Source organism: Sorex araneus, chromosome 5 (assembly GCF_027595985.1).
Source record: "Sorex araneus isolate mSorAra2 chromosome 5, mSorAra2.pri, whole genome shotgun sequence".
NCBI lineage: Eukaryota > Metazoa > Chordata > Mammalia > Eulipotyphla > Soricidae > Sorex > Sorex araneus.
In genome coordinates this window covers 84,359,551-84,381,171 of record NC_073306.1, presented here as the reverse complement: position 1 = coordinate 84,381,171, position 21,621 = coordinate 84,359,551, and the positions used below count along the sequence as shown (strand labels likewise).

Genomic DNA, 21,621 nt, shown 5'->3' with positions numbered 1-21,621 from the left:
CCTCTGCCAGCTGGGCCCAGGGCCGGGCCTCCAGGTGAACCAGCAGCATCCAGGCCCCCAGAGAATAGCCGAGAGGGCCCCAGCCCTTCTGAGCACTGCTTGACCCCTCTCCCAGTTACTTCAACAGAGCACCAGAGAGAGAGCACAGGGTTGGGGTGTAAGCAGGACACATGGGGCTAAGGCCCAAGGAGGGAACGGTGACAGAGCAGTAGAGAGTACAGGGTTGGGGGTCTGAGCAGGGCACGGGCGGGGGGGGCGGTGAAGGCACACAGCGAATACCCACGACCTCACCCTCGCTGCAGGGACAGCCTGGGCCCCTGACAGGCGCGTGTCAGACACTGAGGGGCTGTGCCCCAAGTCTCCTAACTGTGCTTAGGGCCTCCCAGACTGTATAATTAAGTGCACAGGGGACCCCCTGTGGTGCTGGGAATGGAACCAGTCAGCCACATGCAAGGCCTTTGCTCCTGTATTCTCTCCAGTCCTACTTTTTAAGATTTGGGGGTTCAAGCAGGTTAATGCTGCTTGACCCTGGAGGAGGTGCTGTGGGCCACACAAGCCACTCGATGGGGACCATGCAGTGCTGGGGATCAAACCTGGGGCTCCCACATGCAAAGCCTGTGCTCAGGCCTTTAGCTGTCAACCGGGCCAGCCTAGACCTTTTATCCCAGTTCCGGCTCTAATGCAGTATAAACAACTGGAACCTTTGCCCCATTTCTGCCCCCCAGGACATGTCCCCTACAAGCTCTGGACTGGTGGGTCAGGATCAGGGCCTTATTCTGCATCAGTCCTCTCTGCCCCCCACCGACATTCAGTATGGGTACTTTTCAGGTGCTCCTGGGACCATGTGGTGCCAGGATTTATCCAGGCCTCCTACATGCAGGGCCCAGGCCCAGCTCACCCCATCCAACATCTCCGCCCCACCCCACTCTTTTCCGTTTTTTGGGCCATACCTGGCAATGGTCAGGACTTACTGCTGGCTCTGTTCAGGAATCACTCCTGGCAGGGGATCAAGCCCAGCTGCATGCAAGGCAAACACCCTACTGCTGTACTTTCTCTGCTCCCTCCAAAATGATTTTTTTTTTTATTCTGGGGTCACACCTGGCAATGCACAGGGGTTACTCCTGGCTCTGCACTCAGGAATTACCCCTGGCCATATTCAGGGGACCATATGGGATGCTGGGATTTGAACCCTGGTCGGCCGCGTACAAGGCAAACGCCCCACCCGCTGTGCTATCTCTCCAGCCCCTCCCCGCAAAATGATTTTAATGTGCCCAGGAGCTAGATTTTACAGACAGGACCAGGTGTGGGGAAGGCCCCTGGCCTGTTTTAAAGATGTAGTTCCAGGGCAGGGAGTAGTAACTGATGTCAGGGGCTGGAGAGTTTGGACAGCAGGCAGGGACTTTGCTTTGCACTGTCGATCCGGGTTTGATTCGGAGCACCACATATGGCACTGTAAGTCATGTCAGAGTGAGACCTGGGCACAGCCAGGTGTGGCCTTTGTTCCAAAAATGCCTGTCACCAGACTTTGTGACACTTTTTATGTGCAGTGCTGGAATCAACCCAAGTCCTCATACATTAACTAACATTGAGCTACATCCCTGGCCCAGACTTTTTATTTATTTATTTATTTATTGCTTTTTGGGTCACACCCAGCAATGCACAGGGGTCACTCCTGGCTCATGCACTCAGGAATTACTCCTGGCGGTGCTCAGGGGACCATATGGGATGCTGGGATTTGAACCTGGGTCGGCCGCGTGCAAGGCAAACGCCCTACCCGCTGTGCTATCACTCCAGCCCCCTTTTTATTTTTTGGAGGGTAGAAACCACACCCCATGGTGCTCAGGGATCGCTCCTGGTGGGGTGCAGGGGACCACAAGGGGTGTAGTGGGTCCAATCAGGGTCAAACACATGCAAGGCAAGTGCCCTCCCTGTGGAATTGTCTCTCCGGCCATGCTAGCTGAGAAGTGATGACACCACATCAGGATTGGTCCCCTACCCCCACGCAGGGGCTCCAGAAGCAGGAAGTGAAGGTGTCTGAACAAGAACCGAAACCAACCTGGCCTGCCGGGTTTTCTTCACTGTGAGGGGCCTTTCCTGGCCCCCTGTGGGGATGGGGCTGGCAGCTCCCCCACCCCCAGTCAGGTGCCATTGTGCCACACCTCCAGCCTCCCGAGGGGGCCAGGTGTGAGACAGGAGGTTCCTGGGCGGCAACTGGGAGAGAGGAAGACCAGAGAAGGCCACAGCTTGGCATGGACTCGGTGAAACAAGCTGCAACCACCAGAATTCCCTAAGTTGCCCCCCTTTTAGAGGGGGGCTTCCGGAAAAAGTCCTCAGAGGGCTCAGGGGTCCCTACGGGGGATCCAGTCAACCGGGAAATCGCTCAGTGTTGGAGGCTGCAGCTGGTGGTGTGGGTGCGGGGCCAGTGGGCTGCATCCCCCTGCGAGGTTGCTCTGGCCCCGCAGCTCTGCCACTTGGTGCTGGAAACACCCACTGAATATTCGCTAACATAAATAATTCCGGAGTTCGGGGGGGGGGCGGGGGGATTCATCCAAAAGGCGGCGTCACCTTTTTGTTTCGGGGCCATCCCTGGCGTTTCAACACCCCCCTCTGTGCCCCACCCCCGCCATTACCTGTGACTACCCATGATGACCACACAGAAGGTTGGTGGCACTGTCTGGCTCTTTCCCCCTTCCTCAGCATGGTCTGTCCTCTGCGTGAGTCAAGGGCCCTTCCAGAAACACAGGGGACACCCCCTCCCCTCAGCAGCGCCACGCAACCGCCACACACAGAACAGCCGTGTTTCATGGGGTTCCAGGCCTTTTAATTTTTCCCTGCTTTATCCTTTTTATTTTACAATCAAATTGGAAAAAAAATATGTCCAGGGGGTGCTGGGCACAGGTGGAGGGGGGCTACTGAAAAAAAATCCCCCTAACTCATACTGAGGTTTCAGCCCTGGTTGCTGAGGTGGGGGTGAGGTCAGGCTCTGCGAAGATTCCTGACTCACCCTAGAACGTTTTTCCCAAATGACTGGGGAAGAGGTCAGAATAGGTGGCCCCCAACTGTCACCGAGGGGAGAAGACATGGTTTCCCCCATCCCTCAAGTTCTTGGAGATGCGGAGGCAGAGGCCACAGTGTCGAATTACCTACAATCTTCTTAAAAATATATAACACGTGCAGTCGGCTTTGGTACAAAAAAAAGAAAAAAACCTACAACATTCTGGTCCCTGTGGATCCCCTCCCCGCAGCCCCTCCGCTGGCCGTTACAGCTGTAACGCTCTCCCCGGGTTCTGTGGTGGAAGACAAGTGGAGGGCAGCAAGAGGTTGTGGGGAGAGGGACACAGCCCGCCCACGGGCCGTGGCTGCAGCCCCCCAGCCCCCTTAAACCCAGGTGTTGCTGGATGGGGCATCAGGGTTGAACCCAGCAGCTGCAGGTGAAGCCTGAGGACACCCCAGTAGTGTTCAAGGACAAGGCCCCCTGATCGCTATGGCTTGGTTCCCATGTCCCTGGTCCTCTAAATCTCCCCCTCTCCCTCCGTAACGAATAAACAAATAAATAAATAAAGTTCCCTACATCGGAGGAACGAGGCATAAAAACTGGCATCTGTGGTGTGGTGTCGCTCCCAGATGCCACGAGGGGGCGCTATCGCCACGTCCCCAGTCCCCTAAAAGGCCCCAGGTATCCAAGGGTCCCGCCAGCTGGCAAGGCGGGCAGCAGGACAGACAAGACGTTCCCTCGGGGTTGGCAGGTGGCAGCCGCCAATCTTGTCGCCCTCGGTCGTGTTCTCCGGGGTGGGGGGGCATCATGCAGGGGGGAGTACCCCCCTTAACTCTCTGAGGCCATAGGCTCCCCGTCGCGGCTCTCCATCTCCTCCGGGATGTCCTGCATTCGGCTGAAGTCTGAAGGGAGATGGGGGTGAAGTCTGCGAGTGACCCCATCCGAGTGACCCCATTCGTGGGAAGGCCCCCGGGTCCCACACCAACAGGCCTCCCCCAACGCGATGCCTGGCTGAAACTGCAGAAACACATCCCGGGGACCTGGGCAATCTGACAGTAGGGAGGGAACTTGCCAGCACCCACCAGCACAGGTTTGATCCCTGGCACCCCACTTGGTGCCCTGCGCATCCCTGGGTGTGGCTCCCAGAGAAATGCATCCAAGCCAGGACCTGTACACAGGCCGCTGGCATCTGAGGGACGCCTTCATGAGAAAAATGCAAAATCAGTCAGGCAATCCCAGAAGCCCCAGCAGCTTTCACTCGGAATTTTCCAAGCCAACTGTCAGAACTTGGAGAGCTAAGCCCAGCAGGTAGGGCGGCCCTGGGCTGACTTAGGTTCAAATCCGTGTTACCACATGGGGTCTTCTGTGCAGTGCCAGGGCTCACTCCTGAGCACAGAGCCAAGAACAGCCCCTGAGCAGGGCTGGGCATAGTTCAAAAAGTTTTGTTTTGTTTTAAATAAAAAATAAAAATTTGCAGCTCTTAAAAAATTTTGCAGCTCTTTGGGAAAATTTAAATTTTTTTCCCTTAAATTTGGCACCACATCTGTATGTGCTCAGGGGGTGCTGGGGCTCACCCCTGGGGGAGCTCAAGGACCATGTGTTGCCAGAGATGAGACCAGGACTCCCACATGCAAAGCTTACACTCTGGCCCACTGGGCTTGCGCTCCAGTTCTCTTTGGAAATGTTTTACTTGGGGCCAAAGAGACAGGATAGCAGGGAAGGCACTTGCCTTGCAAATGGCTGACTTGGGTTTGATCCCCAGCACCCCATACGGTCACATGACCCCCACCAGTTCAGAGAGCACAGAGCCAGGAGTAACCCCTGAGCACTACTGGGTATGATCCAAAACCAGCCTCCCCACAAAAAAAATTCTATTTCTAGGGGCTGGAGCACTAGTACAGTGCATAAGGCACTGCCTTGCATGCAGCCAACCCAGGTTCGATCCCCAGCATACCATGTGGTCCCCCGAGCACCGCCAGGAGTAACCCCTAAGCATCTCTGGGTTTGCGCCCTCTCCCACAAAAATTCATTTATAGGGGCCGGGGATGTAGTTCAGTGGTAGGGTATGGCCATATGTGGATGAGGTATGGCCTTATCAGACACCCCCACCCCAATTACTTTCTATCTGAAAGGGTGAAAGCCTTAACTTCCTGGAGGCAAGGTGTCTGCCCCAGTGCTCCAGAGCTCCACCGCCTGACCCCAACGGCAGGCACAGGAAGTGCCCCATGCCCCCCTACCCCCTAGCAGGAGGGACAATAATGGACGGTCTCACGTTGCAGGATGCAAACACCCTTTGCAAACCACAGCCCTGGGACCCTCCCCCGGCTGCACCCAACACAGTGAGACTCTGTGCCTCCACTGGGGTCTTACCTCGGGGGCTGTGAGGGGGTGAGAGGCGGCTGCACCCCTCCTCCTCGCTGCCCGTGTCGGGGTCACTGCTGTCCTGCAGACGGTCCTCCGGGCTGCCCAGCTCCAGCCTCTCCCGGTCCTCAAAGGGCCGATGCACAGAGCGCAGGCTGACGGGCAGGTCCAGGCGCTCGTGGCCTCGGCTGGGCTGCGGGTACAAGCGGAAGAGCAGGGACGTGAGGGGCGCAGGGCCCAGCTGCTCCTCCTACTTGCTTCAGCGTGTCCGACTACTTTTCCCCTTCACGGTGCTGGAACCCAGGTTTGGGGAGGCCCCTGCGGCGGTGGACGCATGCCTCCCCCCGGCCCAGCTAAGGGCCTGCTTCTCCCACTGCACCTCAAGCCTCGGTCCAGTCACCTTTGGCCTCAACCCCCCTAATTCCTGTGTCTCCAGGCCCTCAGGCTGCTCACCTGCGGCGGGGTGAAGCTCAGGTACAGGGCATCGCCCGCAGGGAGGCTGCGGCGCCGCGGGTCCAGCGGCCTGCGTGCCCAGGGCGCCTCGGCCGGGGCGGGCTCCGTGTGGCCCAGCGCGGCCAGCTGCCGGCGGGCCTCCTCGGCCTCGCGCTCCAGCAGCAGCCGGGCTTGCTCGCTCTCCCGCAGCCGCGCCTCCAGGCTGCCCGCCTCCGTGGCCCGCTCCTCGCCCAGCCGCCGGCAGCGCCGCAGCTCCTCCTGCAGAAGCGCGTGTTGTCGCTGCAGCAGCGCCAGCTCGGTGGCCTGTTTCTCGGGGGCCACGGGCACAGGCCCCGCCCTGCCAGCCTCCCCGTCCCGAGAGTTGGTCCGGGACAGCTTCTCACGCCGCTCCAGGCCTTCGGGGAAACGAGCTTCCATCAGCGTGTCCTGCTGGGCCACCGCTGCCTGCAAGAGGGACGGGCAAAGGGGTCAGGATCCCTGCACCTGTTTCTCTTCCTAAAACCCACCCGCCCCGTCTGTGGGGATCTGGGGCACCACAGAGGGTCCCCCCAACTCCCACCCCACCTGGAGTGATCCCTGAGCACAGAGCCAGGAGTAACCCCTAAGCATCACTGGGTGGGCCCCAAAACAAAACGAAACAAAGCATTATTTAGGGGCTGGGGAGAGTACTGGGAGTTGGTGCTTGCTTTGCATGCATCTGATCCAGACTTAACCTCCGGAACCCCATACGGTCCCTTCTGCCCTGCCAGGAGTGATCCCTGAGCACAGAGCCAGGAGTAAGCCCTGAGCATCGCCAGGTGTGGTCCCCGAACCAAACCAAACCCAAAAAACCTATCCTAAGCGCAGCCCACTGAGCGACTTCCCCGGCCCCCTCCTCTCTGCTTCTCCTGGGGCCCCGGTCAAGATTCCTGGAGAGCTGGAACCAGGGGACATTTAAAAAGCCCATGAGGGTGGTGGCGAATGAAGGGCCCCTCCCCGCACAGCCCTCGCCCACTCACCTGGAGGCCGTGAAGCAGCCCGTAGAGACTGACCAGCCGCTGCAAAGCTTCCTGAGGGCAGGGAGAAGCGGAGACAGGCCTGAACCTCAGCTGGGGTCCAGCTCAGGAGTCGAGTGGCTGGGGCGCGGGGATGGAGGGCGAGCTCTCCCTCAAACCACCCCCACCGAGCCCACCCCGCTCTCACCTCCTGGGGGGATCGCAGCTGGTTCCCATTTCGGTCCTACAGAAGGGGCAAGGAGTGGGGCGTCAGCAGGACACACGGGGTGCTGATGCCGGGCCTCAGAGCTGGGCCAGGGACAGGCGGCCTCTCCCCAACCCACCCCAGCCAGGTCTGAGAGCTCGTAAGGTTCAATCCCCAGTACCCCATGTAGTTTCCTGAGAACCACCAGGAGTGACCCTGGAGCACAGAGCCAGGAGCAAGCCCTGAGCCCTGATGAGTATGGCCCCCAAACAAGCAAAATACAAAGAAAAAGACACCTTAAAGGGCCAGAGAGAGCACAGGGGTACCTGCTTTGCATCCTACTGACCCTGGCTTGAGTCGGGTACCGAGGAGGTTCCCCAGGGATCTGTGTGCCAGGAATCACTCCTACGCACAGGGCCAAGAATAGCCCCTGATAAACACCAAGTGTGGCCAAGACAAAAGAAAACACAAAAAAAGAGGCTTGGAGATTGGAGACGTGAGACAGCAGGGAAGGCGCTTGCCTTATGTGCAGCCGACCCAGGTTCAATCCTTGTACTTCTTAGGGTCCCCCAAGCCCCACCAGCAGTAGTCCCTGAGCAGAGCCATGGGTCACCCACCTTCTGGCTGGAGTCCGAGTCAGCTCTACAGAGTTCAATGGAGCCATTGAAAGTTCTGCCCTCCCCGTCTGTGGAGAAGGGGACACGGCTGGGGTTGAGGGGGAGGGGCATTGTGTCCTCCCCCGCCCCCTTGACCATCCCCACTCCCCTCCCCGGTTCCCCACTGGGGCTGCCCCACAGTCCTCCCCCCTTCCCCACCCAGGGCCCCTGGCTCTCCTCTACCCTGGGGCGCCCCCTCTCCTCCCCTCTGGCCCCACCGGGGCCCCCACTCACTGGCAGTGAGGACCGGGCTTGAGGTGCCACCTCCGTCGGGCTCCGTGGGCTCCCGGGGCGCCAGCAGCTCCACTCCAGGCCCCACCAGCAGGTCCTTCAGGCCCTCCACTGAGAGCAGAGAGGAAAGGGTGAGGCCCACAGCCACCCCAACCACTCACCGGACACACAGCCTCCTGGGGAAGGGCCCCGCGGTGCGGCCCAGGTCCAGGGGGTGCGGGGGGGGTGGGGTGGGGAGGGGTCTAGCTCTGAGGGTGCCGCATCAGGCAGGGGAGAACAGGGCAGAGCACGTGTCCTGGGGGCTCCTACCGCAGAGCAGGCGGGAAGGGGTCCCTCACCTTCTCGGATGGCGTCCTGCAGCAGCCGCTCGCCTCGGGGGGACTCCAGAGACTCCGAGCGAAACAAGCCCCGGGGCAGCGTGGGCAGGGACACGCCAGCCCCGCTGTCGTCCTCCACCTGGAAGTGGGTCATCTCGGCGAACAGCCCCACCTTCTCCTGCAGGAGCTCCACCAGCGCCCGGTCCTTCTGCTGCAGCTCGGCTGGGGGAGAGCGCGGCAGGTAGGTGTGGGAAGGTCGGGCACCGCCCAGTGTGGCCCTCTCCTGGCACCTGCAGCCCTCCCCCCCAGCTGGACTGCACGTGACCAGCCTGCTCTAGACACAGAAAATGCGCACATAGCCGGTAGGATGCTTCCGCCTTATTTAGCAACTGATGTGTTTGTTTATTTGTTTTGGGGCTATACACAGTGATGTGCAGGGGACCATATGGGATGCTGGGATCAAACCCAGGTCAGCCACATGCAAGGCAACGCCCTACCCACTGTACTATTGCTCTGGCATGGATTTTGTTTTATAAAATTTTTTTTTGGTTTGTTTTTGTTCTCACTGTACTCGGCAGTGCTCAGGGCTGACTCTTGGCTCGGTGCTCACTGATCACTCTTGGCAGGCTCAGAGGACCATATGGGATGCTAGGATGGAACCCCGGTCCCAGCCATGTGCAAGGCAAACACCTAACCTGCTGTACTGTCTCTCTAGTCCCTGATTTTTTCCATTTTTAATTTTGGCAGTGCCGGGATTGATCAAATCCAGTGCCTCAGACATGAAAGGCAAGTGATCCGCTGAGCTATGTGTTTGGCTGGCTAACAATGAATTTTTATTGATCTTTTTATATACCCAGTACATCAAACCCTAGCTGATACTAGGCCCTACAGTAAGAAAGGAAGTTAGCGGACTGGAAAGACAGCTTCCCTTGCATGGGACCGACCCTGGTTTAATCCCCTACACCATAAAGAGCCATGCAAAGCAAACCAGGAGGATTCCTGAGCAGAGCCAGGAGTCAGCCCTGAGCATTACCGGCATTGCCCAAATGAACAAAAGCAACAAAGAGTCACATCATATTTCATGGGGTGGGAGTATCATGAGTTATCCGATGAGCTCACTTCCTCTTTTTGGAGAGACTTCCTCTTTTAAAATATATATATATTGGGGGGCACAGCCAATGATGCTCAGGGAACCAGATGGGATGCTGGGGATTGAGCTCGGATGAGCCGCATGCCAGGGAAGTCCCCCAGCCGCTGTCCTATTGCTCCGGGCCCATGGGTGAACTTACTCTTGATTCGCCGCAGGTAAGCCTCGTCTTCCGTCTCAATCAGGGGGAAGTTCTCCCTGGATGGACAACTGCAGGGTCACGGGTCGGGGGTGGAAGAAAGAGGAAGATAAGTGAGTTACAGCCAGGAATCTGCTTTCCTGCTGCCCAAGCATGTCCGTATGTCCTGGGAAGACTCAGCAGCGCCACAAGTAATCCACTTTCTCTCAGCACTGACCACCTGTGTAGCAGCTCTCCAAAGGTCGCCCGTCAGGAGCCAAGCACGGGCTTTGGCAGCAAGCCAGCTAGGCCCAAAGCCTGGCTCCAGCGCTGGAAAAAGCACAGGGGTTCCAGCACTTGCTATGCATGTAGGTAAGCCGGGTTTGAACCCCCAGTAGCACATACAGTCGGGCCCGAGCCCCAGTAGAGGGGGGGTCACTGCTGAGAACCAGAACACCCCTAGGCACTGCTGCATGTGGCCCCCACACCAAAAATAAAATAAATCCTGGCTCCACTATTACCAGGCGGGACTGAAAAACGGGAATCAGAGCTTCCTCAAGGATTTAAGAAAATGATGTGGGCTGGGGCGTGCTCAAAGGGCGAGCACAGAGCACAGGCTTTGCTCTGCGAATTCCACCCCTGACGTCACACCACCCTCGGAGCAGTGCCAGGAACTACCCTTAACACTGGCCCAAAAACCAAGCAAAAAGGAAAGGGCTGGAGCACAAAACTCTCAAGCAGGGGCCCCAAGCATCTTCCTGGCACGACCTGGCCCCTCCAGCACCCTGGGGCTGAGTGCCCACTGTCAGGACCGGGTGAGGAAGCACATGATCCCCAGGGTCCCAAGCACCACCGGGAACTCCCCACCCCACGGAAAGTCTCCCCATCCAAGAATAAAGGAAAATAATGGAACAGTGCTTTGGACCCAGCTAAACCCAGGAAGCCCGTTTTAACTAATATCAACTCTAATTTTGTGACGTCAGATACCAGCACTAGTAATGAGGTCGCCAGGGTCTGTCTGGCGTCATCTCCTAACACAGGTAATGCCACACTTGTACATATTCTAGAAGACACAATCACAAGTCTAAGGGCAGGGTTTGGGGGTGGCTCCAGGGGAGGAGCAGAGGCCTTGCATGTGTGAGCCCCAACGTTCAGCACCGCTGGGGAACCTGAGCTCCACCAGGAGCGACCGCCTGCCCCACAATAAGAGAACAGGAAGAATTCACATATGGCAAAGTAGAGCAGACATCATGCCCTGAACACTGGAACAGCGTGCAAGGGGTTGGAGACACAGTAACAGCAGGCAGTGCTTGCCTTGCATGTGGCCAGCCCCAGTTCTATCCTGGAGCCCCCAGAACCCCCCCATCAGGTGTGATCTCGGAGCACAGAGCCAGGAGTAAGCCCTGAACACTGCCAGGTGTGGCCCCTGAATCGTAAAAAAAAAAATACAAACACCCCAATAGAATGTATTCTTTTTTTGGTCACACCCAGCGATGCACAGGGGTTACTCCTGGCTCTGCACTCGGGAATTACCCTTGGTGGGGCTTAGGGGACCATATAGGATGCTGGGAATCAAACCGGGTTGGCCGCATGCAAGGCAAACGCCCAACCGCTGTGCTATCATTTCAGCCCGATGGAATGTATTCTTTGGGCAATCTTCAAGGAACCACTATCAACAGCACCCACGGACTTTGACTGACTTTGTTCAACATGAGACTGGCAAGGCAACTACAAAACCAAGGCATGTGCCAGCAGTTACTGGCTGGCTGCGTGAACACTCGGTCACTTCCTTCTCGCCTTTACTGCACTGTCCACTACTCCTCTGAGCACCAGCCCCAGGGTTTTGATACTCTTTTTGCTCGTTTTTATTTATTTATTTGGGCCATACCCAGCAGTGCTTAGGGCTGACTCCTGGCTCTGTGCTCAGGGATAACTCCTAGTGGGGCTCAGGGGACCTTCTCTAGTGCCGGGGATAGAACCAGGGTCAGCTGCATGCAGAGCAAGCGCCTTCCTTCTGTCTTGCCTCTCTGGAACCTCTTCTTCACTCATTTTTAGAAAAATGAAGGTAAAACGTAATAAAGGTAAAAGGAATAGCCTGTTGTCTTCAGACTGAGATTTTTTTTTTTCCTATTTGGGTCACACCCAGCGATGCTCAGGGGTTACTCCTGGCTTTGCACTCAGGAATTACTCCTGGCAGTGCTTGGGGGACCATATGGGATGCCGGGGATTGAACCCAGGTCGGCCGCGTGCAAGGCAAACACCCTCCCCGCTGTGCTATCGCTCCAGCCCCCAGACTGAGATTTTAATGCAGGTAAAATCATCCTGCTGCTGGTGCGTGCAGAGGATTGCGGTGGGTCAGGGCACTGGAAAGGTGGATGGTGGCACCTCAAGCTCTGCGTTCACTGGGCTGTGAGGACCTGGAGGGCGCTTCCTGGCTTGGTCACTCCCAGCCTCAGTGACTACCACTGTGTATCGGGTCCCCGGCGATGCTGTGGCCCGGGGCCCTGGCCACAAGCATCCCATGCCCTGTGCACACTCACACACGCACGCTCTGCTGAATGACACGGATCCAGGTGTTGCGGTCATCCCGGGATGCTGTGTGGACCTCGTACATCTCAGGGGGTGCCGCACTGATGAGGAACATCCCTTTCTCCTGGTTGGCAATGTCCCGGACAATGAGGTTCTGCAGCGAGATCACGGACGGCTTGTCCTGCAGTCAAGAGGGAAGGGAGCGTCAGCGGGGAAGAACATGATGCTCTGTGGGTCTGTCATCCGTCAGGAATAGCACGTGAATTGAAAAGTCAGCCTATGGTACAACTTTTTATTGTTTTTGTTTGGGGGAACTATAGCTGGCAATGCTCAAAGGTTACTCCTGGTTATCAGGGATCACTCCTGGCGGTGCTCAGGGGACCATATGGTTTGTCAGGGATCGAACCTGAGTCATCCACATGCAAGGCTAAAGCCCCACCCACTGCATTACAACTTATTTTTATTCTGTTTTTGAACCACACCTGGCTGTGCTCAGGACTTATTTCCAGCTCAGTGCTCAGGGATTAAACTGGGGTTTGCCAGGTGCAAGGCAAGTTCCTTAACCCCTGCACTGTCCCTCCAGCCTCCCAACCCAAGTTTGATGCCCAGCCTCCTGAGAGGATTCCAACATGGCCCCTGAACACCACTGGGTATGTCGCCGGGGACCCTAGGGCTCTGCTGGGTGTTCCTGCTGGCCCCTCACACCTCAGGGCCCAAGAGTTAAGTTGCATTTCGAGCCTAGTATTAAACCGCCAGCCTAAATGGTAGAGTGAGAATGGGCTGGGGTACAGGGAGACCCCCCAAGTCAAGCTGGGGGGCCCAGTAAGTATACCGAGAAGCAGCATGTGAGCCCGGACAATTTCAGCTTTACTTTCCTCACCTACCAAGAGGGTGACTGGGGCGGGAGAGACGGGGTAGTGGATAAAGTGCCTGCCCTGCACATGGTTGATTCCGGCTCGATTCCCTGCCCCACTCAAGACACCCTAAGCCCCTCGAGGAGCACAAAGGCAGAGGGAAAGCCCTGAGCACCGCCAGATGTGTCCCCCCTCACAAGGAAGAGGATAATAATGGTTCTTCCTGGCAAGTGGGGAAGTACCTTACACAGTACTAACACCTGTTAACTATTTGCATGTGTGTGTGCGTGCATGCGTGCGAGTGAAGCCTGGGCCCAACTCAGCCCTCACACAGGGACTCAGGGGCTGGTCTCTCCTGCTGAGCGCACCCAGCTCGCCTCAGACCATCTCACTCTCCCCTGTTATTATAGGAAACTTTTTTTTGTTTTTGTTTTTGGGCAACACCCAGCAATGCTCAGGGGTTACTCCTGACTCTGCACTCAGGAATCAGTCCTGGCAGTGTGGGCTCAGGGGACTGCATGGGATGCGGGGGAAAGAACCGGGGTTGGCCACATGCAAGGCCGGCGCACTCCCTGCTGTACTGTGGCTGAACTACGGCTCCGGTCCCTTCAGCGGGTTCTTCCGGGCCCAGGACACCTGTGCAGGCGTGCCTGGGAGAGGAGGAAGCACTCACCAGGGTCGGGAAGATGTACTTCTGGTCCTTCTCCTGGAGAAACACCAGCACGTCCGTCATCAGCAGCATTAGCACATCTGGCAGGGGACAGGTGGCAAGGGCAGCATGAAGCATTCTAGGTCTCTTCCTGTTCTCCTGAGCGCCCCCTCGCCTGCTGCCACCCCACTCATACCTCCCCCCTCATCCCACTCTTTTGTGTGTGTGTGTGTTTTCTTTTTGGGTCACACCCAACAATGCACAGGGGTTACTCCTGGCTCATACACTCAGGAATCACTCCTGGCGGTGCTCAGGGGACCATATGGGATGCTGGGACTCGAACCCGGGTGGGCGGTGTGCAAGGCAAACGCCCTCCCCGCTGTGCTATTGCTCCAGCCCCCCTCACCCCACCCTTACAGCTCAGGGCAAAGCCTGCCTGTGGAGCCTTCTTGGCTGCTCACAGGCCGGAAGGGGCCACGATGCCTGCGGAGAAAACCTGACCCACTGCCCAGCGTGTGAAACAGCCCCTGGACCGTGGGCTGCGAGCTTCAGCGGCCAGAAACCCCACTCATCACATCAGTGGCTCCAGCTACCGACATGACCCGCAAGCAGGTTCCGTGCTTGTCTTTCTTTCTGTGTTTTGGGCCACACCCAACAGTGCTCAGGCACTGAACTCCTGGCTCTAAACTCAGGGATCACCCCTGGCAGTGCCTGTGGGGCCCTATGGGGTGCCAGGGATAGGCCCACGCTGGCCGCATGAAAGCAAGCGCCCTAACCCCAGTACAATCTCTCTGGCCCCTTTTATTTTCCTTATTTTAAAGTGCAAGTGATTTCCTCTGCTTTTGCTTTCCTTGGGAACTAGTTTTACTGAGGAGACACCAGAAAGAAAAGGTACCATAAAGTAAAGGAAGAGGATTGACACACCCCGAGCTGGAACGTGGGTGACTTTAGAACGCAGCGGTAGAAACTGATCCCCGACCTCCCATAGGGCCCCCTGAGCCCCGTCAGGAGTGTTCCCTGAGAGCAGAGCCTGAAGGAAGCCCTGAGCACACTGGGTTGGGCCAAAAACAACAAAAAAACCCAACCAGAACCGGGAGCCTTACAGAGTGAAGGGATCCTAGGGCTCAGCAGGTCTGCTGTTTTCTGACCGTGCCAGGGCTGAAACCTGGGGCTGCACACATACAAGGCAGGAGCTCTGTCGCTGAGCGACCTCACAACCCCTCATGTGCCTGTTTTCTAAGAAGCATCCAGAATTTTCTTTCTTTTTTTTTTTTTGGGGGGGGAGGCTTTTTCGGTCACACTTGGTGATGCTCAGGAATTACTCCTGGCTCTACAATCAAAGCCAGGAATTGGGGCTGGAGCAATAGCACAGCGGGTAGGGCGTTTGCCTTGCACGCGGCCGACCCAGGTTCGATTCCCAGCATCCCATATGGTCCCCTGAGCACTGCCAGGAGCAATTCCTGAGTGCAGAGCCAGGAGTAAAACCCTGTGAATCGCCGGGTGTGACCCCCCCAAAAAAAAAAAGCCAGGAATTATTCCTGGTGGTGTTGGGGGACCTTATGGGACGCAGGGGACAGAACCCGGGTCAGCCATGTGCAAGGTAAATGCCCTACCCGCTGTACTATCTCTCCAGCCCTTCATCCAGAATTTTCGTGTCCTGTCCTCAGAGCAGCAGGGCTCACCTCTCCCCAGACTTTTCATTCTTTCTCCAGCTGCCTTAGAGAAGACCTGGAGGAGGTGGCTGGACCCCCCGGCCCACTGCTGAATGTGGGGCTCCTGATGCATCTCCCCCGCAGCCGGAACCCCAGTTGGGCACCTCCACTTCCCTCTTTGCCCCACTTTCCAGGTTCTTAACCCTATGAGGTCCTGTTCTCTAAGACTCGGGGAGGCGGGGAAGGAGAGAGAGAGGAGAGGGTAGAGGCACTTGCCTCGTAAGGAGTTGACCTGGATTCAATCCCTGGCACTGCACAGGGTCCCCTGAGCAGAGCCAGGAGTGGGCCCTGAGCATTGCCGAGTGCGGCCCAGATGTGGTGTCTGGCCATGAAACAAGGTTGGTGCATACAAGGTAAGCACTTTCCTCAGCCTTGAATCCAAGGTGTTTTTACTTATTTACTTAGGGTTTAGGGCCACACCGACTCCTCTGAGCTCAGGGATCACTTCTGGTGGTGTTTGGGGAACCGTATGGGCTGCTGTCTATAAGGCCAGCGCCTTCCCTGCTACAGCTCTCCTTCCCCAGTACACTTTTTAAAATTATTTAAATATTTATTTATTTTGGCTTTTGGGGACATACCCAGCAATGCTCAGGGCTTACTTCTGGCTCTGCACTCAGGAATAACTCCAGGCGGTGCTCGGGGGACCCTATGGGGTGCCAGAATCGACCCTAGGTCAGCCGATGCCAGGCAAATGCCTTCCCTGCTGTACTATTGCTCTGTACCCCAAGCCCCCAAGGTATTTTACAGCTTTCGCCCATGCTGCTTTGCTTCATGGATTCAAAGGAAAAAGTTTAAGACCTCCTGACTTACAGTGTGGGCCCTGTAAGCACATGGGCCTGAGTTCCAACCCCCAATACCCCACCTAGGCTGAAGACCATCATCACCACAATGTCTCTTTGAACCCAGCAGCTCAGCACTGTGTATGCATGAGCACCACAAAATGGGGTGCGACTCCCCATGTGCGCCACAATCATGATTTACATACTTCAACTAAGATCGTGAGCCCCGGCCAGTATGTGTGCAAGTCATGCAAATTAAAAGAGAGAACTTTGGAGAGCACCAAGGGAGTATGTGAGCACCGTGGGGCGAGCCCTGGTGTGGGCCCTCCCCATGCTAGTCATCACAACACAACATCAAAGAGAGGAAGGGACAAGAAAAGGGAGGAAAAAGTTTCAAAAAATGAAATAAGGGGCACTGGAGTGTGAGCAGTGGGTGGGTGAGGTGCTCATGTTGCACGCAGCCGACCCTGGTCTAATCCCCAGCATCCCAAGGGAGCCCCCCCAGGAGTGACCCCTGAGTGCAGAGCCAGGAAGCCCTGGGCGCTGCTAAGTGTTGCCCCCCAGCACCCCCCAAAAATATACACTACAATATAAGACTGTGGAGACAGCTCAAGGCTACAGCACACGCTTTGTATGCAAGAGGCCCAACACCACACGGTACCATGAGCACCGCCAGACATGGCCTCCAAACCAAAATAATTGATAAATAACCCAATAATTAAAAAAAGAAACCCAGTCAACACACATACACTCACCCTTCGTCCTTGGTGCTCTCACTAAACACAGGCGCACGGGGGGAGAGCTCTGCTAAAAGCCTCAGAATAAAGCTCTCCAGCCCTGCTATTTTTAACCCCCAATGGTTTATATTCTTAGCTGTTGCGTGGGAGGGCTGGAAGGAGGGAAAGGCATGCAGGAACGTGGCTGGTAAAGACTAACTCCCAGACTAACTCGGCGAGCCCGTGGAGTAGGCCCAGGCAGGCTCTGGTCCCAGGCACCACAGGAACTTCTGTTCCTCCCTCCGTGCCCCGCATCGTGCCAGCGCCGCCGTTCTCCTGCCTTGCTGCAGGAAGACTTTGCCTGTACAGACTGAGAAGCAGCCCAGGAAAGGGTTGCCTGGCCCCAAGATCTTCGAGGTGCTCTTTCCCCTCCTGTCCCTGCTCATCCATCTGTGGGCTCCGGACCCCCCAGCTGCCTGCCCCCCTAAAACTCCCACCCATTCCCCAGCCTGGAGAGCTGCCACTTCTGTCAACGGAACCAGACGCCCTAAACCCAGGCCCTGGTCTAGCAGCTTCTCTATCTTCCGCATCAAACTGGGGGCGGCTCTGCAGGCGCAGGCCCGAAGCGAGGAATAAACAGTGGATAAAGAGCCCTTATGTGGTCACGAAGAGAAATCCCAATTTCACACTTGTGCTGTGACAGAGGCCTCCTTTCCTTCCTCCCACTGCCCTCCTGCCCCGGGTGCTGGGCTGCATAAACAGGGGCACGAGGGGCTGGTTGGCCCCCCATGTCTCCTGATCCATGGACACTGACCTTTGAAACGCCCAGCTCCCGTCTTCCAGAGCAGACAACCGTCATGGATCAGTGTGCGCCGCTGAAGCTCGTCCCGGCCAAAGGGGCCCTTGCTAGGCACTGGGGTCTGGGCCCGGGGGTCCATGCGGTTGTAGATCTCCAGCAGACGGGCCTCTTTCTCCAGCTTGTGCACGTCCTGGTCCACGTTGGATAGCAGGTCCTTCACCAGCCCCAACGCCTTGGACAGGTCCTGGCGTTCCTCCTCCGGCCCTGGCACCAAGGGGGAGTTTGTCAGAGAGGGTAGTTCAGCCAGCTTCCGCCCAGTTCCACACCCCCTGATGACCCTGAGCCTACCCTTGCAGAAGCTGCTCGGAGCACCCCACCTTTCCTTTGGGCACTCCCCGACCAAGCCCTTCTCGTCCCAGCCACCCTCTCCGGAGCTCTGTTGCTTCCCAAGCCGCCCTTACCGTGGGAATGTTGCAGGATGCGGTTAATGAGCACCGGATACTTGGTGATGCGCTGGGTCACCAAGAGGATGCATTCCTGAACCCCATGGCGCTTCAGCACCGCCGAGCGGGTCACTTTCTGCAAGGAGAGAGGTGTGGCTTAGGCGTGGCCGTAGTGGATGCGGCTAGGAGCCCGATAGGCATAACCACAGCTCACGAGGCCTCCAATAGGACAGCGATGAAGACCCTGGTCTCCCCCCGAGAGGACTCACTCCGCCAGAATCCACAAGCACCCAGGCAGGTGCAGCCCACGGCTTCCCTGTGTGAACCCCCTCCCCAGATGCTCTGTGTGGGGGGTGCAGAGAGGTGAGCTCACCCGGATGAACTGCTGGAAGCGTTTGTCCCGGGCGTACAGCTCCTTATAGAGCTTTAAGGCCTTGGTGTGACGGCTGCAGAACTCGGAATAGGTCTTCCGCATCAGCTCTGCACTGGGACCTGAGAACTGGAATTGGGGGGAGCATGGTGAGGCCAGAAGACCCAGAGCCACGCCTTGCTCTTGGATGCACTGTGGTTCCTCCCGGCAGGCTATTCCAGATGTTTTGGTTTTGGCTCTTGGACCATACCCAGCAGTGCTCAGGTGTTACTCCAGGCTCTGTGCTCAAAAATCACTCCTGGCAGGTTCAGGGGACCATATGGGAGGCAGCGAAACAAACCCAGCCGTATGCAGGACAAGCGCCCTCCCCGCTGTACCATCACCCCAGCCCAGCCCACTCCGGCTTTCCCTGGCCCCAGCCTGAATCTCGAATCTCCGCACTCCCTCCTTCCTCCCTTCCTTCCACCTGGCCCCGGACCCGCCTCACACCTGGTTAATGAGCAGGTCACCCAAGCGATGGATGACAAAGTTGCGGGTGCTGCCGGCACACAGCGCCTGGCGCCGGCGTTCCAGCAGCTGGCTGAGGAAATGGGTGTGGATGTCGCTGAGCTCGTCCACGAAGGGGAAGAGGCCCTGCACCACCGTGGGGTCGAGCTGCAGCTCCTCCAGCATGCCCGTGCGGAAGAGGCGGGTCATGATCCTCAGGGTGCGGACATGGTGCAGCTCCGTCTGGATCAGCTCTGCAGGGACACGGGAAATCTGACCTCTTGCCTTCGGGGGCCCGGGGCTGGGGTCTGGGATGGGACACTCAGGGCACGTTTTTTTTTTTTTGCTTTTTGGGTCACACCCAGCGATGCACAGGGGTTACTCCTGGCTCATGCACTCAGGAATCACTCCTGGTGGTGCTCAGGGGACCATATGGGATGCTGGGAATCGAACCCGGGTTGGCCGCGTGCAAGGCAAACGCCCTACCCGCTGTGCTATTACTCCAGCTCCTCAGGGCACGTTTGAGGCCGTCACAGTCCCTTTCGGGCCAATGTTCTGCATCTTAGCTCATTTCCAACTTTTTTTGTTTGTTTGTGTAAGTGTTTAGTCTTTGCCACACCTGGCGATGCTCAGGGGCTACTCCTGGCTCTGCACTCAGGAATTACTCCTGACGGGACACAGGGGACTATATGGGATGCCAGGGATGGAACTGGGATTGGCCACATGCCAGGCAAGTGCCCTGCCCATTGTGCTATCTCCCCAGCTCTGTTTCCAAACTTTTATAAAAATAGTACTGGGGATCACACATGCAAGGCTGGCAATATCCCTGGCTCTCTAATTCTGTTCTTTTCTCTTTGATTTACTCTCTGTTTATTGCTCAGGCATCACGCTCGGCAGTGCTGAGGCACAGGCCCTGGGGTGGGCGGCGGGGGGGGGAGGGAACCACGTGGAGCCGGGGATCAAACTCTGGGTTCTCACACTTGAAACACCCACCGCCCCACTAGCCCCTCATTTTTCTTTTGTGTATTGACACTTTTCTATTTTGTTTTGGTTTGTGGGCTATATCCAGTTGTGCTCAGGGATCACTCCTGGAGGTGTTCAGGGACATTCGTGCTGGGGATTTAACCCAGGTAGGCTGCATACCAGGCAAGAGCCCCACCCACTGTACTGTCTCTCTGGAGCCCTATTTTGCTTTTGTGCTTTATTGTTTTCAATCTTTTTCTTCTCCCCCACTTTTCACTTCACCTTACATGCTGCTTTAGGGGGAAGAACCTGTAGTCTAGATTTCCGCCAGCCCCCTGTCAGTGTGGCACAAGAAAAAGGCTCAGGGCTGGAGCGATAGCAGAGCGGGTAGGGCATTTGCCTTGCACACAGCTGGCTGGGTTCGATTCCCGGCATCCCATATGGTCCCCCGAGCACCACCAGGAGTAACCTCTGTGCGACATGAGCCAAGAATACCCTGTGCGAAACCGAGTGTGACCCAAAAAGAAAAAAAAGCTTAGAGTGAGAGCAAAGAACTGAGTGGGGGGCTGGCGAGATAGCACAGTGGGCAGGGTGCTTGACTTGTACAGGCCAACCTGGGTTTGGTCCCCAGCATCCCATATGGTGCCCTGAGCCCTAAGCACAGAGTAAGCCCTGAGCACTACCAGGTGTGCCCCCGACCCCAGAATAAATGAGAACTGACTGGAAAGCTTAAAAAACAGGGCCCCGAACACCAAACAGCCCTGAAGCTGTAGAGCCAGTGGCAGTCTGTGGGCCCCAGGAAGCCCCGGGAAGGCAATGGGATGAGCAGGAGAGCGCCGAGAGGCAGTGACAGGGAGGCCCAGTCCGGGGGCGGGCGCGGGCGTATCGGGCCGCTCACCGTAAATGACATCCTGCTGCTTCATCACCTCCTTCTTGTGCTGCTGCAGAAAGCTGCTGTCCACGGCCAGGCTCCAGGAGTCCGCCGCGAAGTCCTTCTCATCCATCTCGAAGTCGCTCATCAGCTCGCTGTAGATCACCTCTGCCCCTGAGGGGGAGGGGAAGCCACTCAGGCCAGCTCTCCTGGGGGCGCTGCCCCCCACCCTGCCGGGCCCCACCCGGGTCACCTTCATCAATGAGGGACTCCACCGAGAGGGTGCGGTTACGCATGTTGAGGGAGTCTGTGGACTGTGAGAGGATGCGGCGCAGCCCCAGGGGCGACTCATCGTTGAAGTGTCTGGGGGAAGAGGCAGCAGTCAGCACCCAGCCTCAGCCTCGGTCCACTTGGGGTTCTGACCTCTGGAAACACCCTTCGGCGCTCCCGCCCCCCGACACGCCACACGGTCTGCACCCGAGACTCACCCAGCAATGTTGGTGGTAGAAACGCTCTTGGCCAAAGACAGGGACGAGCGGCCACGGCGGGAGCCGAGCAGGGACTGGCGGAAGCTGTCAGAGGGGTAGATGGCAGAGCTCGGCCGCTCCCGCGTGGTTGCTGGGGACACGGGGACAGGGAGAGTCAGAGCCAGTGCCCATCCCCCACCCCAGCCCAAGAAAGGTCAAGGTAATGCCATGCTGCAGTGCTCTGATACTGCCCCAAACGTCGGACTGGTCTCACTGGAGGGGGGCGACACCCGGGGGTGCTCAGGGTTAGGCCAGGCTCTGTCCCAGTGCTGCCCAGGGTGGGGCCTGCAGTGCTATGGGTCCAACCTGGGCCCCCCACATGTGAAGCCTGTGTTCCGCCTCTGAGCTATCTCCTTGGCCCCAGAGAGCGGTCTTATCTTTTCTCCTTTCCCAGTCCTGGCTGGTGGGGGCGGGGATCAATGGGACCGAGCCGGTGCTGTGCCTCTCACTGAGCACATGTTCCCTC

General features: G+C 57.4%; 1 protein-coding gene across 4 annotated transcripts in view; it reads right to left on the bottom strand.

Annotated features, from left to right (window-relative positions):
• Positions 1 to 2,799: 2,799 nt before the first annotated feature.
• The window catches only part of ARHGEF2 (Rho/Rac guanine nucleotide exchange factor 2), a 35,915-nt gene continuing 17,093 nt past the window's right edge, over positions 2,800 to 21,621 (bottom strand). For all 4 annotated transcript variants that reach the window (XM_055139199.1, XM_004619298.2, XM_055139201.1 and 1 more), the window contains exons 5-22: positions 21,117 to 21,246; positions 20,882 to 20,991; positions 20,656 to 20,802; positions 18,798 to 19,048; positions 18,312 to 18,437; positions 17,957 to 18,074; positions 17,511 to 17,759; positions 13,514 to 13,590; positions 11,998 to 12,167; positions 9,482 to 9,549; positions 8,214 to 8,414; positions 7,879 to 7,986; positions 7,606 to 7,673; positions 6,992 to 7,027; positions 6,808 to 6,858; positions 5,810 to 6,253; positions 5,366 to 5,549; positions 2,800 to 3,897 (exon numbers count right to left, since the gene is read on the bottom strand). In XM_055139199.1, coding sequence (XP_054995174.1) covers positions 3,824 to 3,897; positions 5,366 to 5,549; positions 5,810 to 6,253; positions 6,808 to 6,858; positions 6,992 to 7,027; positions 7,606 to 7,673; positions 7,879 to 7,986; positions 8,214 to 8,414; positions 9,482 to 9,549; positions 11,998 to 12,167; positions 13,514 to 13,590; positions 17,511 to 17,759; positions 17,957 to 18,074; positions 18,312 to 18,437; positions 18,798 to 19,048; positions 20,656 to 20,802; positions 20,882 to 20,991; positions 21,117 to 21,246 — 2,612 coding nt within the window. In that variant the 3' untranslated portion in view covers positions 2,800 to 3,823. The remainder of the gene's footprint in view (positions 3,898 to 5,365; positions 5,550 to 5,809; positions 6,254 to 6,807; positions 6,859 to 6,991; positions 7,028 to 7,605; positions 7,674 to 7,878; positions 7,987 to 8,213; positions 8,415 to 9,481; positions 9,550 to 11,997; positions 12,168 to 13,513; positions 13,591 to 17,510; positions 17,760 to 17,956; positions 18,075 to 18,311; positions 18,438 to 18,797; positions 19,049 to 20,655; positions 20,803 to 20,881; positions 20,992 to 21,116; positions 21,247 to 21,621) is intronic.